This window comes from Astatotilapia calliptera, chromosome 1, assembly GCF_964374335.1.
Source record: "Astatotilapia calliptera chromosome 1, fAstCal68.1, whole genome shotgun sequence".
NCBI classification, from domain to species: Eukaryota; Metazoa; Chordata; class Actinopteri; order Cichliformes; family Cichlidae; genus Astatotilapia; species Astatotilapia calliptera.
In genome coordinates, this window is record NC_137422.1 from 18,983,463 (window position 1) to 19,002,578 (window position 19,116).

At 38.3% G+C, this 19,116-nt stretch overlaps 1 protein-coding gene across 1 annotated transcript; it reads left to right on the forward strand.

Moving 5' to 3' along the window:
* The first annotated feature begins 1,004 nt into the window (after positions 1–1,004).
* On the forward strand, positions 1,005–18,832 carry LOC113020718 (trace amine-associated receptor 13c). The gene is made up of 3 exons (XM_026164959.2): positions 1,005–1,332; positions 12,818–13,185; positions 14,667–18,832. The coding sequence occupies exons 2-3, from the start codon at positions 12,903–12,905 to the stop codon at positions 15,557–15,559; spliced, it is 1,176 nt and encodes a 391-aa protein (XP_026020744.1). The 5' UTR covers positions 1,005–1,332; positions 12,818–12,902; the 3' UTR covers positions 15,560–18,832.
* The last annotated feature ends 284 nt before the right edge of the window (positions 18,833–19,116 follow it).

Sequence of the window (19,116 nt, forward strand, 5' to 3'; positions counted from 1 at the left end):
CTGATTGTGGAAACAAAGTAAAAAAGAAGGAAAGGAAGGGTTGACAAATCACTAACACATGTGTTGTCCCTGATCTTATAGGAACTTCATTCAGGTTAATACTGCATGTTTTATGTTGGATTATTCACAGTGTGACTCCCACCAGAGCTTGAGCCATTCAGTTTGTCTGCAGGCTTCACACAGCAATAGATACAGTATGTATAGCTGACAGTGCTGTACCATCAAAAGACCTGTCACTCAGGTTGGTAGGCCTCCAAATGTAATCAACCAGAACAGAAACCAGGCTATAGCTCCCTGACTATAACATGGGATATGTCCTATTTATTTGGCAGATTTACAAACCCCTTGAGGATTAAGTTACATAAAGCTGCTCAGCACGTACACTGTTGTTTATTCCTCAGGCCTCATCAACATTTCTTCAGCCGAATGCTTCAATTTCCATTTCAATCTCAGTGCATTTGCTGTTGAATGACTTCAGCCCGTCTCGTGGAGATTTTGTTAAGGCAAGAACAAATCAGTGCTGTGTACTTAAACCTGATGTTCAGTGTTTCCAATCATATTTGAAGGTAGGAGGTCTCACTTGAAAGCTGTAGTCTTTTCTCCCTGAGGAAAACAACAGAGGATGGATGTGACCCTCAAGCTAGACAAGCTTTGCACATGGGCCCAGACCACTAGGGGCAAACGATGGGTGCCATTGAAATGGAGCTAGAGATGATTTTCAGCAGCACAGGCACGTGAAAAGTTCAAAAGTGAAAGCATGTAAGAAAGCTACAATAAGCTTGAGGACAAAGAGTCTATGCAGATAATGAGGCATGGACTGAAAGTGAGAATTCAACAGCAACAGAAGCTCTGAGACACAACAGCATGACAGATGTTCAGAGCACCGAGGACCAAAGAGAGAAGATGAGAGAGGGTGGGGGGAGACACATGAGAGGCCAAACATGGGAGGGAAACAAAAAGAGAAAGGGAGCAAAGTGCTGCTGTGGACTTTACCTTGAAGCTCTGGGAAAGACCGTGTGCATGTGATAAGCTGTAGAGAGGGGAAACAGTGAAGTAGTGGGGACTGGAGATTAAGCGCTCAATGCAAGGAGAGAGAGTGGGAGGAAGGAGAGGGGAGAGGCTGAATCACATGGACAGAGAGCCGGAGTGTGTGAGAGGCTTTGTGCTTAATGTGTGCTTCTCGGGAGAATGAATGATGAGGACTACAGCTCCACTTTCTTCTCCACTGGACGGTGTTTAACAGGAATTTATTTCCACTAAGTCAGCATCTAAATACTGGATTTTGTTCCTGCTCTCAACCTCTGTCTTGCCAAGTGCTCTGAGGAAATGCCGGTAAGATTGTCTCATTAGATTTCTTGTAAATTGTGTTTTGATTAAATGACAGCAGCTCTTTTATTTTGACACAATTTCTTGATAATATAAGGCTAAATCCCCACGCTGTATGCATTTAGCTCTGAATATTAACTCATAATTACTCACTTAACAGAATTAAATTGTAATGTGTAACATTCAGAAAAATACTATAATTATTTGAAGCATAAGACTTATATTTTCACTTTAAGTTTACCAAAATATTTATATTTTAAATAGTCCCATTGCATTTTTCTTTGCTGGTTGTTATTGGACACAAACATTGAGTAGTCTCTGCGGCCACACAGATACGTGTCTCGTTCAATTTCAATGATATTTTTCACAACAGTTGTTTTTAGTGTTTTTATTTTCTTCTGTTTTATTAAACAAGAAAATTTCTTCAGTTGGAAGCTTTTTAAGAAATCTTAATCAGTGTAAGCTAGCAGTGTCAGCCTAATCAAACCTTCAGTGCTTTGTATTGGGGAAAACGCTTCATACTAACCTGCTAATCTGTCAGGTGTATCATGCTTGGTGTCTGACCATTCAGGCATGCAGCAGCTGTTGGCTGAGTCCAGAGGTGGGTGTGATGTCTGTTAGCTGTGCATAATTTCGATAGGGACAGACAGGATGTAAAGACATATAAGGACAAGTCCAGAAACACATGCTCTGATGTAAAAAGTTCATCATCTTGTGGGTGAATGGGACTTTTCAAATGTATTTAGTTCATTATTAAATACCATTACTGGGAAACAAGGCAATAGCAATCCTTGAGAACCATGATATCACTGACAGAAACAGCTTTTAGAAATTGTAGTGTAATTTTAAAGAAACATAGGTTTTAATTTATAAATTATTGATTTCTATTTTTTTCTCCCGGGAAACAAACCTGAGAAGAAGGGTGTAAATGTAAAAGCGTAAACTGGACATTTGTCAAATGTTTGATATGTTTTTACAGTTAAATACCAGAATGTCAAGTCTGTGATGCACAGTTTCTTTTATTCAGTTTGTTTGGGATCATTTAAAAATCCTATTAAACTATTTTTGTTCTTCTTGTTGTTCTTGTACTCTCTAAGTATTCATTTGTTACCCTAAATGCACAGCAAAGACCACACACAGAAAAAGAAAAACCTAATTTAAGTGGTTTAAAAAGGGTTGAGGGACTTCCAGAGTATTTCCAGATGTTGCAGTCCATAAAAAAGGGGGGTACACCCTGAATGTCTTATATGATCTCTCCATATAGGGTATCTTTATATGTTAAAAAGGGGCTTTTTCAGTGTTCAGATCATCATTTTAAGTGTAATGTTAAGAAATTTTAAGCAATGGAATAAAAAGAAGAAAAGCTAGAATGAGAAACTACTGAAGTGACAACAAACACTGCCAGAGATTTGTTTTTTCAGACAGAACAAGAGCAAAAATATTCCCAATGATGTCAAAAACACACGAACAAAGGCAAAAATGTGAACTCATTTAAAAAAAAATTCAATGCTTTATAAACTGCATACAACTATATAACTGAACTGCAGTGATTTGATCATTCAGACTCTAAAGTTAAATGAAAATAGTACAAGGATAATTGTTTTATTTTGTTTTTTGAACACTTGCTTTCATTTATTATGAAAGCAACATGTTTAAAAATGTTGGGACACGACCATGTTTACCACACGTTTCATCACCTCCTTGTTTTTCAATTTGGGAACTGAGGATACTGACTGCTGTAACTCTAGAGATAAACACCTTTCCTTTTATTAGTTGATATTTTAGTTACTAAACAATCCAGGGCTTCCTTTCTCACATTTTTTCATCATTTCATAATGTGCAATTTTAAGTTGGGGACGACTCTGGACTGAAGGCAGACTCTTTGTGATGAGCCATGGTGCTGTAATACATGCAGAAGGCGATTTGGCATTGTGTGTGTGAAATTGGGAGTCCTTCCCTGAAAGATTTTGTAAAATGGTATCATGCATTACTCCAAAGTCTGCAACATCATTTAGCAATAATGGTGCCTACACAGATGAGCCCATGCACTGCAGAAGCTCAGACCATCCCAGGTGTGGATGGGAAATTAGATGCTTACAGCTTAAATAGATTAGTCTGAGGACAGCAGCTCATACTCTGGCAAAAGGATATGAGATGGATCTTTGTCAATTTTATAAATGAATCACTTTTTTTTTTTTTCATATTTTGACTGGAGAGACTGGCACTGGTTTCCTAGAATGGTCAGGAGGGTGGTCAGCTCAACCAGGTGAGCCACAGCAGTGCCTTCACCTGGTGTTCTTTAAATGCTCTTTAAATCCTTTGAACCCTAACCCTGTGATGTTCCTGTCCATCCAATTTTTGGACGTTGCTGGCATCATATTCAACAAAACTTCTGCGTTCAAACATTAGAAATATTAGTCTTGTACTATTTTAAATAAAGTAAAACCTTTAATAAGGTTCTCACATTTTATAGTGTCCCCACTTCTTTTTTTATAACCCTGTTTTTGTGAACAGGGTTATAAAACAACCCTTTTTAAATGTGTGCCTGTATGTGTTTGTTGTACACAGTGAAACAAACACAGACAGAATGACAGGCCAAGATGTGAAGACAAAATTGTATTTCTGCTCATGTGCTGTGGCAGTCGGCCTCAGGCGACTCTGACCCACTTATTACTGCAGATGACCCCTGTGTGCGTTAGGCGACCTGGCTCGAGAGCCCTGACCGGGCCCCCACGGTCTTCCTACATTATCTGTCACTCAGAGACACAGCCCTGTCAAAGAAGGTTCACTGCATGCAAGAACAACAACCTAAATGCAGCTATTCCACCACAAAGGACTCCATATAGCACAGCATTGTTACTGGAGCTTCTTTCGGGTAGTTTTATCTGTGCATGTGTTTAGAAACCAATAATGAACACTTAATCGAATAAATAATTAGAAATGACTTATTAAGTCAGAGTTATTTAGTCAGAAAAAAGTTTTTCCAGAAAAAACTAAAGACGTTAGATGTAGCAAAAACTATCCAATTAATACTCACACATGCAAACGCAAACTTTTTTTAAATCTGTCGGAAATGTCAATAAATTAAAAAAATTAGAGTGTCTGGCAATTATTTCATGGTTCAGGCTTTACAAGGTTCAGAGGCATCTTTATTTCCAAAATTATTTATTCTAATGGCCATCATCTTCACTGTTATTCCTCATATCGGTTTGCACTGTTGTCAACACTACATCCCTGTAGAAAAAGACCTGATAACAAGTCTTGTAAATGACTGTTAACTCAACAATTTATTTCTTGAGTAAAAAAATAAATAAATAAAATCGGGGAAGATCTGAAGACCAAAAGAGGTGAGAAACAGGAGAATTTCACTCGAATACACACAAAGAACTGATACTGTAGCTTATATATTTACTACTTTCATACCTCAGAAACATGACGCACATTGAATTTTTTGAAAATATTTTTTTAAAACATACTACACAGTAGACAGCCCTGCAAAGTCTATATCAATTAAAGAAGTGTTGACAGAGACTGAGCATGACTAATCGTCATTATGTGAAGACTTATTTGTTATTTGCTATGTGCTAAAATGTGGACATGGCAGAGTGCCTATCAGCCACTGCAACTACTTTTGCAGTTAATATGATGTAATTAATGATAAGATTCATTAAAACTGGAGATGAAATAAACATATATCTATGTAACGAATCACAACCAACATAGTATTAGCAAAAGAAACAAACCAAAAGACAGTGACGCCGTTCTCATTCACAAAAACCTGAGAAAACTGTTCAAAATACAGTCACCTGCTCAACTGATCATTACAGTTTTTCTCAGTCGATTTGGCAGTTACTGAATTTTACATAGTACCTGAGTCAGCTGCAACAATCAAAACCCCATTCACATTTTTCAAAACTTGAATAGTTCACCACTCTTTAAAGTCTGAGTCATCAAAACCTTCCTGACTAAAGAGTTCTGCAAACAATGTAGAGTAAGAAATGTTCAGAAGCAAAAATGAAATGTGAAGGATTTTTTTATATAAAATGTAGAAAAGTAAAAACATACTCGTGAAATTGTGTGCATCAGAAAACAGACAAAGAAAATAGATCTGAGAACAAAGCACCAACTACTCTATGAAGTAGAGTCACACTACATACACTCAGCAACCACTTTATTAAGTATGCCTGCTCCACTGCTCAATAAAGTAATCCAAATATCTAATCAGCTTTTCACATCAGCAGCAGCTCCATGCATTTACGTATGTAGACATGAACAAGACAGCCTGCTAAAGTTTAAACCGAGCATCAGAATAGATGAAACATGGCCGAATGTGGCATGGTTGTTCGTGTTAAATGGGCTGTTCTGAGTATTTCCGACATTGTTGATGTACTGAAATACACAACCATCTCCAGGGTTTATGGGGAATCGTCTGAATCAGGTTGAGGTCAGAGGAGAATGGCTAGACTACTTTGAGTTTATAGGAAGGCAAGAATAACTCAAATGGTTGATTGTCTCAGACGGGCTGGTTTGTGTATTTCAGAAACGACTGATCTCCTGGGATTTTCTCTGCACACTTATCTCTAACAGAGAATGGTCTGAAAAAGAAAATATCGAGTTCTTTGAGTGAAAATGGCTTGTAGATGCCAGAGGTTAGAGGAGAATGACCAGACTGCTCCAAAATGATAGGAAGGCATCAGTAACTCAAATAACCACTTGTTGCAACCAAGGTATGCAGAAAGGCATCTCTGAATGCTTGATAGGTCAAATATTGAAGCAGATGACCTTCAGCAGCACACCGGCTGCCTTTCCTGTCTGCTGAAAACAGTAAACTAAGAGTAAAGTTTCCATGGGTCAACCAAAATTGGACAACAGAAGATAGAAAAATGGTATTGTAATGGTGTGGGGATATTCTCTTGCCACTCTTTGGGCCCCTTGGTAACAACTAAGCATTATTGTATATTGAGCAACTGTGTGATGCTATCTTGTCAATATGAACCAAAATCACTGAGCAAGGTTTCCAGCACCTTGTTGAATCTGTGCCATGACAAGACAGGGAACAGAGGAACTTCAGGAACGATTCTAACTCCCCCCTAAAGACTGCTATAGATACCTGAATCATAAAGAAAAAGATTAATAAAACTCCTAACAGCATAGAAGAATACTTTATTAATATTATGGAAAAACATCTCCCAGCTAAGAAACATGTTTCTCATATTTACAAAAGGATTATAAAGGAGTCATGCCAAAACACAGGCTATATTAAGGAGAGATGGGAACTAGAATTAAATGTTATAATCACAGATAATATATGAGAAGAGTTGTGCAAAACCTGTCAAGAGGGAATAAGAAGTCAATTGTAGAGAGAATTTGATTGGAAATTTAAAATCAGACTTTTCAGTACACCTCTTGTTATCTCCTCAAACTATAAAGAACCTAATATAGAACTATGTTGGAGAAAATGTGGGGAAATAGCAGCAAAGTGCACCTAATAAAGTATCCAGTAAATCTGTGGTGGGTAACAGAAAAGGTGTACAAAGCCTCTCTCGATGGCGGCCATCTTTGAGCTGTAAACATCCACACCAATCCCATGCAGGAATCTGCACACTCTAATTATTACACTCTTACTCAGATTTAAGACACAGCAATGGAGGGCTTTTTATAAAAGGAAAGAAAAGCACATCAGTCGCACAAGACGACAAAAACAGCAGTCGTAACGGCCACAAACAAATGCGCAGGGTAACTGTTGATAGTTAAGCAGTTTAGATGTTGGATCTTTGGTCCAGAACTGATTTCTACTGAGACATAAAAAATAAATGACCTTTGTCTTGAGGACTTGAAATTTCAAGTTGTGAAAAAGCTCGTATGTAAATCATCATGCAGCCTATTTTGTTGTGTGTGTGTGTGTGTGCGTGCGTGCGTGCGTGCGTGCGTGTGTGTGTGTGTGTGTGTGTGTGTGTGTGTGTGTGCGGTCTTTGCTGTCAGCTGCTTGTCTCACTGTGCCTGAGGTCTTGCCACAGGGAAGGCTTCCACTTGTCATCTTCACTCAAGGTAAGGGCAAAAAGCCCCTTAATGAGGTTCATCTCCCATCCTCCCTTAAATAATTTTCCTTTTGTTTTACCACCAGCACCATCAGGAAATTTAAAGTAAAATAATTACTCTGACTTGAAAGCAGTTGTCTAATCCTGTTGATTTTAAGAGCATATAATTTAGACTAGAATCAGTTTTTTTAAACACCCCTATGACACTGTATCTTTCACAGACAAAAGAATGCACTCATAAAAAGACGAAACACAGTCAAAGGCTGAACTATGCTTGACGTCATAATTCCTCACCATTCGCTGCTACCCATTTTAAGAATTTTAGATTTTCAAGAGCTGCTTTCATAAATTGTAAAATGAAAACAGTCTTCTTTAAACACTCTCTTGGCCTTGTTCAGGCTGAGTTATCATTGTGCCTGCAGCTCAGTGTTACCGACACAGAGGGGGAGCAAATATCAAGCTTTAGAGAAAATCAAAAGGGCAGATGGATTTTCTCACAATCTGAATTTTGCTGAACTGAATAACAGATAACGATTCTTCGAAGCTCAGAATTGATTTTCAACATATCTGGCTAATAAAATGAATGCCTTTGGCCACTGCAGCACTGAAATGACAGGGATATTAAGTTTTTGGTCTGAGACTTATAAACTATAATCTAGTATAATCTGTAAAAGAGGAAAAATCTGTTTAAGAAAAGAACAAAACATAGAAATATTCTGGCCGCTGATAAAGTCATAAAAATACAGAAAAATTATTGTTTATAGCTTTAAATGTCATATTTTGTGTTAAATAAAACTAATTTACAAGGGTGGAAGCAATGAAATGAGATCTTTCTTTTGGCACGATACAGCATAGACTACAGAGCACTGTGAAAACGTCTCAAGTTTCTTTATACGTGGCTTGGAAAATGAGTTAGTACATTTTTAACAAGCTTGAAAATCAGTATTTATTCTACAACACTTCCCTGGGTAAGTGTTCTTGTAATTTCTTGAAGTAGTCTTCAGGAATAGTTCTCCAGGCTTCTTGAAGAACATTCAAAGCCCTTCCTTGGATGTTGGCTGCCTTGTTCTGTTTTGGTTCAATAATACTGAGGTCCAGGCTCTTAGGAGGCCAATCTGATCATCCTAAATGATGTGTTTTTCTGCCCAAGCATATTTTTCCTGCACTAGCAGTGTGTTTTTGATCGTAGTCAATCAGATGCTTTCCAGATAGTATTGCATGTTGGATACAAATCCAACAATACGTTCCATCAATTTTGACAAGATCTCCAACACCACTGCCTGAAGTGCAGCCTCAAACCGTGACAGAGCCTCCACTGTGTTTACAGATGGCTCACTGTAACACTCACAGTTTTACCTCTCTGAGTTCCTCTGCATATATTAATGACACTGTGAACAAAAGTTTAAAATGAACAAAGTGCATAAAGACACAATTTAAAATAGGTTCAGTTGTCTGTTTTGTGTAAACACAACACTGGTTCATCACTTGAGTAAGGTGCCTTTTTTATTTGAATGATCGATACTGTAGCTCAGTGTTAAGTGTGCAAAACAACAACAACAAAAAGCAGAAAAATGATAAAAGCATCCATCGACTGCTTATTTCTGCTCTAAAGTGTAATCTTACCATGGCAGGTCTGGGAGGACTGATTTCCTTTAAGGAGCTGCAGTTAATGACACTTCTCCATTGTCCTAATTTTAAAACCCTGGAAGTTGCCCCTTGGTTTTTGCTGTGAACCGCAGCTGAAAGAGACTTGACTCCAACTAAATGACAGTTTGGGTTTCACTGACGACAACTTTCCATTGTTAGCTTTCAGATGCACCACAGTGGGGCTTGTGAGATGGCGAGGATGTAAAATTCATTTTAACAGAACTCCACAGAGAGCCACAGCTGTGCATTTTCCTAAGCATGCTTGAGCAGCAGAGGGGTCTTTGGGAAACTCAGGAACATGATACCAAAAAACAAACATTACAGATATGCACCGGATGTGTCTGCTGTTATTTATGTGCAGCTAATTTGTAACAACAATAATGTTTTCATGGAGACATATGGGGCCAACCAGATTATGTTTCTGTTAGGATAAAGACAAACAATGTTAATATTGAAGTATTCAACATACTTTTAAGCTTGTGTTGAGACACTGTCAGCACACATCAGACTGCACTCTAGTTTTATGCAGAAAGAGACTGAACAATACAACAATACCACCCTGACCGAGTTGGTATTGTTGCCCAAAATTAATCACAGACAGGAGTGTGCTCGCTCTTCACACTTTGGACTCACATGTCTATCCTTTGCATTCATATGACTGCTGCTGTGGCCAGGACGTATAAATGTAGAACATCGTTCGCTCTGAAAAAATGTCTCTAAACAATCCAAGCAGCAATTGCATTTCTCAGCACAACATAACCATGAAAACGAAAGATTCGTAATTGTCTTTTGAGGCAGGGTTGACATGAAAGAGATGAGCTCAGAGGAAGAAATATCAGAAGTGACGAGAGCTTGACAGGAAAGCCTTGCTTTGAAAGTACAAGAAGACAAATAAAGCTCTTTCTCTTTATTTTACAATGCGAAAAGGTGAGAAAACCACGAAAGCTCATTTGTACCTATGAGGAACAGCATGCCCCGTTGTTTCATAAGCATACGCAAACGATGGGTAAACATGAAAAGTAATCACATACTTAGGATTTCTAGTATTTTGAAAAGCAAATGAGATAAAGCAGCCAATACAGAACATAACAAATTAAAATTAAGGCGTTAGGAGTGATCCAAAATCTTTTTGTCACATGAAAAACAGAAATGTCAGACAACCAAATGTCTTTTTTTCGTTTCAAGATAACCAGGGATGGAAAACCTCCAATAATGAGAACACTGTTTATAATTTACTCAGATGATAAGTGTGAACACACCACTGACATCTAGACATTTGCAATCTGACAGGCCTTATCAACATTAGCAGGAAGTAAAAGTGTTTCCAGCAAGTAAACGATTGACCCACACATGCTGGAGACTGAATCAGAATCAGAATCAGAAAGGGGTTTATTGCCAAATGTTGAGCAGGTTTACAACATTAGGAAATTGCTGCGGTGCTTCAGTACAAACATAGTGTCATAAATAGCACTTAAATAGACATGAAAAAATAAAAGTAGGGATAAGAATTAAAAGTGCTACGTAGAAAGATATGTGCATGAGCTATACATGAGATATATACATGAGAATAAGAATTAAGAGTGCTACGTTGAAAGATATATACATGAGTGCAGGTGGTGATCAGTGCCAAACATGGAATGATGCAGTGAACACAGCGTAGGGTCATGTGTTAGTGGCGGGAACAGTCATATGGTTATTGTTCATGTGTCCAACAGCAGAGGGGAAGAAACTGTTCTTATGGCGAGAGGTTCTGGTGCGAATGGACCGGAGCCTCCTGCCTGAGGGGAGCAGGTCAAACAGACTGTGTCCAGGGTGAGAAGGGTCAGCTGAGATCCGAGCTGCACGCCGCAATGTCCTGGAGGTGTACAGGTCCTGCAAAGATGGGAGTCTGCAGCCAATCACCTTCTCAGCAGAGCGCACAACACGCTGCAGTCTCTGTTTGTCCCTGATAGTGGCTCCAGCGTACCACACGGTGATGGAGGAGGTGAGGATGGACTCGATGATTGCAGTGTAGAATTGCATCATCGTCCGTGTTGGCAGGTTGAATTTCTTCAGCTGCCTCAGGAAGTACATCCTCTGCTGGGCTTTCTTGATGACGGAGGTGATGGTGGGCTCCCACTTCAGGTCCTGGGTGATGGTGGTACCCAGGAAGCGGAATGAGTCCACAGAGGTGATGGGGGTGTCAGTCAGGATGATGGGGGGGAGTGGGGCTGTGTGCTTCCTGAAGTCCACAATAATCTCCACTGTCTTCTGGGCATTCAGCACCAGGTTGTTGTGGCTGCACCAGGACACCAGACGTTCAACCACTTGTACCAAAGTCACTTGTACCAAAGGTGCATCTGTGTAATCTAATTTATTGTTTGTAAAATCTTACATCTCAGTAAGAGTCACTTAATTAAAACAAATAACAAAGTGACCAAAATTTCAAAATGATGAAATTTCTTATCAGCTTTATAAATCTAAATTTATTTTTCTGTTCATAAAGCTACGTTCAGCTGATCCCTTATTCACGAAGGGTCACCACGTGTTTCGTTTAGCAGATATTTAGCGTGATATCGTTTCCGTGATATCATATAATTTTTTTTGTCTCCGCCCAGGATCAAACCCACTTCACTAAATTGCTAATAACAAGTAAAACGTCAGGTTGTTTTATATCTGGCCCTTGTTTCCAGACAAGCTTTGAGGGTCTTTCATATCTGATCTTAATTCAACCCTGAACCATGAGCCAGTCACAGAAAAAATACACAAGTGTTTCCCTTGCTTCTCAAGAACCTCTAATTCCCTGCTGATATTAGTGAAAGGACTTCAGCCACAGCTGTGATGTTTTGTTGACCATGTTTCTGCACACAAAGCTGCACAGCAAATGCAGGCTTTGATTTGGTTTTGCTCTGGTCTGAATATGTCCACTCCTGTTACCTTTTGTTTCGTCCTCTGTGCGTACCTTCCTGCTCTCTGGCCCAGTGAACAGCATAAATGATTGAAGGACTCGTGTATTTAGTTGTCAGCTGAGACAGACATTTGGTACTGAACTCAGAGTTTCAGCATGGGAACTGACAGCATCGAGGTGCTTCCAACAGTGTTAGGGCACAGAAACAGCACGTAGCTGGTACACACAAGTAATAAATTCAGTGCCAATACTCTCCAGCTGGAGAAAAAGAAGACTACCTATGATTTGTAAGGCTATTTTTTATTCAGCCTTTAGTGTAACATATCTGTACTGCAACATAAGCACAACCTCTCTACCCTACACATGTCATATACTACAGACTTTTAGCACTTCAAACCCTTTGAGTCAAGCATATTATTGGATTACATGCTTCAATTTATATTAAAAGCTATGTTTGTAAGAACTGTTTTAATGCCACTGTTTGAATGGCAGCAAAGATATAGAGTATACACACTTATGTCTTATGGTGGCTTTCAGAGGTTAAAATCAAACATCCCTAAATTTGCAGATGATACATATATATTAAAAGGTTTGCTACTGACTGCAGTAACCGATTCAAAGCTTTAAATGATGTGATTTTGAGTGCTGCAAAAGTGCTATTGTGTCTGGTATGAACGACCTAAAATTATCTGACATTTGTTAAAAAATAAAATTTCTATTGAAATCATGAGAAATAACAAATTTAATGCGATTTTTAACAACTGCATTTAGAAAATCTTTTTAGAAATAGAGAATTAGAAAAAAAAACATTGGTTCAATTCGGCCATCAAAAAGAGAAATACCATGACTGTTAACGTGTGTTATTGTGCTTATTATGTGATATAAGGTTTTCAATGCTTACCTATTTTTTTCCCATTAGGAGAGTTTCCCAGTCCAGGACATGGTCTCCTGAGTGGTCCCGCCACCACTGCATCACAAGCCTTAAAACCAGTCTAACCTGGGACATGACTGCTCTGCTTCCCAACGTCAGTGTTCCTGGGAGTACGGCAGCTTTGCTGGTGACCACTGACTGTCCGTTTAACCTGACTGCAGCTGCTCAGGCAGGACTGGGGTCAGGCCATTCACTGGCCCCACTATGTACCGTGTGTTGCTGTGGGGTTCTCAATCGCACCTTGGCAGTGGCATTCATGGTCAGCCTAGCATTTGCCATCGTGGTTGGGAACGTGGTCACACTTACAGTGTTTGTGCAGACCAGACAGTCGAGAACACCACAGGGATACCTGAAAGGTAAATGTTGTGAACTGTGTGTTGAGACAACTTTTGTTGTAATTTTGTGCTATATAAATAACATTTATTGAATTGAATTAAAAAATAATAATTGAACTGCTTTATCACCACATCTTAACATGTACATCTAGAGTGTAAATCAAGTTTCATGGATTGATTCCAGTAGAGCCCGACCAACATCAGATATTTACCGATATTTGATATGAAATCTGATATCAGCTGATATATTTTTTTCTTTCAGGCACAGGAAACATAAACAGATTTACCTGACATTGGTCATGTGCAGTTATTTATAACTCCTTACTAATATAATATAACGATTCTGTTCATATTGCTACATTAAGTCATAGATCACTGGTTTACATTTCTTGTATCTGCTGGCTGTTGTGTTTGTGTGGTTCCAAACACATGCAGGAACGTTGTAGAGTGCCCTCTGGTGGACAAACTATGCAACCTTAATACTAACAACAAGATTATAAGAGTTTGTTCCACCTCTTCTTTCCTTTTGTATTTTAATTTATCCTCTGGTATATCACATAGATATTACTGGGCAATATGTCGTCCCTCAACATTATATTGGTAGGGCTCTAATTTCAAGAAACGCAAAAAACAATTCCTTAGTAAAATTTAATTTCCTGTTTGTAAAATGCAGTAATATTAAAGAAGACTTTTTTTTCAGTCTAGAGAGATATAAGAGAATCTTTAATTTTAAGCAATAAATATATTGTAAATTGTATTATATGTATAATGTATAAGTATTGCATTCCTTTCACAAGGTGGCAGTGACCAGAAGGGATTATAAAGTATTATAAATCAACTTCAAATTCAAATTCAAATTTTATTTGTCACGTACACAGTCGTACACAGTCATACACAGTACGATATGTAGTGAAATGCTTAGACAACTGCTCGTGACCTAAAAAAAAAAAAAAAAAAAAAAGGCTATGAATAAGATAGGAAATAAATATGAAAAATTAAAAAGGGTAAATTTAACTAGGAAGGAATAAAATATAAATTAAGGTTAAAAATGAAATAACTGTACAACACAATTTAGAATGAAGGGTAAATTTAACTGGGAAGAATAAGATAAAATATATAAATTAAAGTTGAAAATAAAATAACTGTACAACAAAATACACAATACACAGTATAGAACTATATAAGAATGTATGAAGAAATATAAATAAATAAATAAATAAATATATACACAATAACAGCAGCTGTACAAGTATTAACTGGAAATGAAGAATATAGTGACCAGTGTTGTGCAATCCACATTATGTCTTATATTAAATAGTTTCATTCAGCACAACCGATTCATTTAAATTTATGGAAAACCTAAATCAGAAAGGTTGTTTTTTAAATTCTGCAAATAAAGCAGTTCTTGTGATTAATGGTAAAATGCTAAGTAAATGATAATAAGGAAAACTAAATACAGCTATCCAACATGACATCTTCCTCTTCTTTCTTCTCTGTGACAGTGTCTCTGGCCATAGCAGATATGATGGTCGGTGTCCTCGTGGTTCCTTTTTCCATCTACACTGAAATCTCTCTGATGGTAACCACCACGCCCCCTGTTTGGTATCAGGGTACTTCTACTTCCCCTGCCAACTCCTCTTCTCGTGGTGGACTAGTAAGCCCATGGCAGCCCTGCATGCTGATTGGTCCAGTGTTTGCTGGATGCACATTTGTTTCCATCAGCACCATTTTCCTAATGACTTTGGAGCGCAGTGTGGCCATCCTGTGGCCACTCCAAAAGGACGCCTTGGTGACCCGAAGACGAACTCTGTTCCTCATCCTGTTCTCCTGGGCTTCCAGCTTTCTGCTGGCTTTAGCGCCTCTCATCTTCAGCAGAAACTTCACTTTGGAGTACAATGAGTGCAGTCGCATGTGTAACTACACCCCACTCATGCTTGGAGGCCATCTCCCGCCTGATGCCAACATCTTGTTGTTATTCCCAGCGTTCGATTTCACACTGCTCGGTGGCACATTGGCTGTTAATATCGTGTCTTTCACTAGCATTCGGCGGTACTCCCAAAAACGCAAACTACTCTCAGAGGGGAGTCTGAGCGATGGAGGAGGAGGAGGTGGAGGATGCCCTCACAGGCCCTCTTTTTCAGACATCAAAGCAGCCAAAACAATTGGCATATTAACATTTGCCTTTACAGCATCCTTCACGCCCATTGCAGTGTTTGTGCTCGGGAACGTGGTGGGATACACCTGGTGTAATTTCTCCTTTTTTGCCTTCTGGATTCTGACAGGAAACAGTTGCTGTAATGTTATTATTTACAGCGTCAGGGACCACCGCTTCAGGAAGGGTGTGACCCTGCTGTTTCAACGAGATCAATCCCCCCCGCATGGCGAGAAGAACTAAGAGACGCGTAAATCTGTGTTGTGGCTGTGACCCAAAGTATGACTTGGAATAGTTTAAAAAGTAGAGAAAGGTGAAGAATGGGTTTATTCGCTTACTCTGTGAAAAGATTGTCATCCCTTTCCTGTTTTCAAAGAGAGGAAAAAAGGAACCCTGCCTATTTCAACTTGTGGTCCTTAATATGCCATCAATAATCTCTCTTGCTAAAGCATTATGTTAAAAACATATGAATTTCATCCATTAAAAAAGCAGCAACGTTATTCCATATTATGACCTATAAAGGCTGTGATTATTTTACATGTGCAATGCACTCTGGATTGATGATGGAAACGAGTTCGACTCATTACATCAGTCTCACAACCAAGTACATAATGTATGAACGCTACGAAATGTCTAAAGGAAACAAGAAAAGAGATATTAATCTACACAGTTTTCTCATCCATAGCAAGAGAAAGGGAAATGATCGGGCACATGCGGATGAAGACAACTTCCAAAAGACCCCGAGCTGTGTTCTTGACACTTCTGTACTAACACATTTGATTAATTTAGAGCTCACAAACACTTTTTGTTGTTGTTGGTGAGAAGCAGAAGCTAAGACCAAAAGCTGCACCTATAATTTGTCTCCCCAAAAATGCAGACAGCAAGTGAAAGTGAAAATAACTTTAAGATAGCCTGGGAACAGAAAGTATTAAATGTAAAGATGCTCTGCAGGCAGCAAAATATAACTTATGGCAGGTGCTGCCTTTGAAAGTGCACCAAAGTGTGTTTAAGAGTCTATAAACATAAAGTGTCTTGAGGAGAGATTGACTACATTGAAAAGGTGGATGGTAGGCTGAAATTACAGGTTAGGAAAGACATTTTATCATAACCTGATACACTCCCCTTTCACACCTCTCAAGTGGCTGCACAGAAAAGGATTTTGTCCCATGCTTGCTTCTTCAGCTCTGTGATCGTCTTCATTGTTGGGGTTTTTTAGTGAAGAGGAAACAGAAAGCAGGAAGAGAGAGTGGTGGAAGACACTCCACAAAGGGCCACGGTTCAAAGTCAAATCTGGTTAAATGCATTTAGCCTTTCAGCACATGGTTGCCTGCTCAACCTGGGAGAAGGTCATCCTCGTTTTTTGTTTTTTAATTCTGAGTTATGCCAACAATCTTTTCATTGTTCAGTTATGTCATTCTCAGATTTTAGTTGAATGGGATGTGCTATCTAGCCCAGCGGTTCCCAACCCCTGGGCCTCGGACCGGTACCGGTCCGTGAGTCGTTTGGTACCGGGCCGCGAGAGTTGAGGCTCAGGTGTGAAATGTATAGTTTTCAGGGGTTTTATCGGTTTTCAGCGTTATTTTGTTATCGTTTTTATCGTTTACTCGGTTTTCCTTGGTCTTTTCACGTGTGTTATGAATAAATCTTCTTTTTTTCGCTACCGGTACTAGTTTTATTTTGTTGTATTTATCTGCGACACCTTAAAGGCCAGTCCATGAAAATATTGTCGGGCATAAACCGGTCCGTGGCGCAAAAAGGGTTGGGGACCGCTGATCTAGCCTACCTGCACCATAAATAACAATGGTGGCCTATTATTTTTTTTATTAAAAAAAACTAAATATCTACATTACATCATGTTTAAGTTGTTGTGGTGTTGTGGGCATAATAAGTCATGTCTTTGTAGTCGCTTTTTTTTTACAGGTAGTAAACATATTTATTTCTGCTAAGATGTTGACCATTTTACCACTGACTTGCTTTTTAAATCAGCCTCAAGTGGTCATTTGAAGAACTGCAGTTTTTGGCATTAAGCATTACCTTCATTATTAAGCCCCATATGTTGTCTCTTGGACTGGGTTTATACAAACATGATCAAATCTGCCTATAAACACATAGAAAGTTTCCTTACCTTTCTTTTTTTTTTTTTAATGTGAGTTTCTGTGGTTCATGTCCAGGGTAAAAAATAAATCAACAAATAAACAGTTGCCAAGTAACCACTCTAGACGATTATTGGTGTCAACAAAGAAACAATTTAGTAACATCTTTGTGAGGTTTAGAGGTGCTGGTAGGCGGAGAGTTTTGTTTTTGTATCCAGTTTTTAGACCAAGCCATTTCCTGGTTTAAGCTAATTTGAGGTGTTTTCATCACCTAACACGTTTCCAAAAAAGCCGAGGCTCAAGAGTTCCCATAAGTCAAATGTAAATGCCATTCAAATGGAAACACATAAAACTTTAAATGAAAAAGTTCTGAAAAAGTTAAAAAACGCTTTCAGGTTTGTCCACATATTATGGATCGTGACTGAAAAGGTCATTAACTGCACAACAGCAAGTCCTTGCAGTGAGTCTACTGCCACAACAAATCCATATCCTCTCCCCGGGTGTCCTTGTTTCCTCTCTCCAAATCTAAACCTTGCTTTCAAAGGGCTTTAATGAGCCTTTCACAAATTTCAGAGAAAAAAGTATGTCAAGGAGCCACAACAGCCACAACTGCATAATGAGTAGTTTATTTGTAACTTTTTTTTAATCTTTTGTTTGTTTTTGTGTTGTTTTTTAATGACAGCAGTGTTTTTGTCACCTGTTAATTTATAATGGGGTTTGTTTGTAATTAGAAATCATGTTACAGCCTCCTCATAGGAAACAGTTAAGGTTACTTTTAAAATCCATTAATTCAGTTTATTTTGATAACAGTCTGCCTCAAGTATCAGAAATGCACTTTATCAGTTGCTATATGAGCCATTTCCATTGTGCCAGGTGTCGGACACAAATATTATTTTGGACAGATTTTTATTTTTAGCTTTGTATTTTGTCTGCATATTAAAGAATGATCTGTGTATTTATTAACCCTTGTGTGGTGTTCGTATTTTTGTTACTCAGCCAGTGTTCATGGGTCTGGTGGACCCGCTAGAGTTTTGGCTTTCCAAATTAACACTATCAAACAATTTTATGTTAAATTACTCAACAGATGTTTACTTCATCCCAATTACAAGACATATGAACAGCAAACATGGTTAATTTTTTCCCTTTACCTTTGTTAGATCACATTTATGAATTAATGTGCTTCTCGTTTTTCTTTTATATAAAATGTTATAAATAAATCAGTTATAATCAAGTGGAGTGAGTGGAAAGACACAACACATTTACACGTGAAAAAATAATTAATTGTTTAATTTTTCTTTTGAAAAAAACTGAACACGGGTCTCACAGACCCGAACACCATACAAGGGTTAAATCAGTACTGACTAAATGAATGGGACTCCAGCCACTTGAGATGTAGAATAAAAACATTATGATATATAGCGGACCCTCGGTCTATCTTTTCAGGGTATAACATACAATGTATAACATGAAATAATGTGTTTCTTGTGTACTTAAGAATTAATTATATTTATAAATAATGAGAATTTTGAAGTATAAAATGTCATTAATTTATTTCTTGACAGAATAGCTTAATTTGAGCTATTCTGTCACAACTGAGATCCCTTTGAATGCAGGGAGGAGGTTATTCTTGCCATTGCTGCTGTAAGCAGTTTACAGATTATTCTGTGAATCCATAAACAGCAACCCAACAGTTCAATTGACATAAGA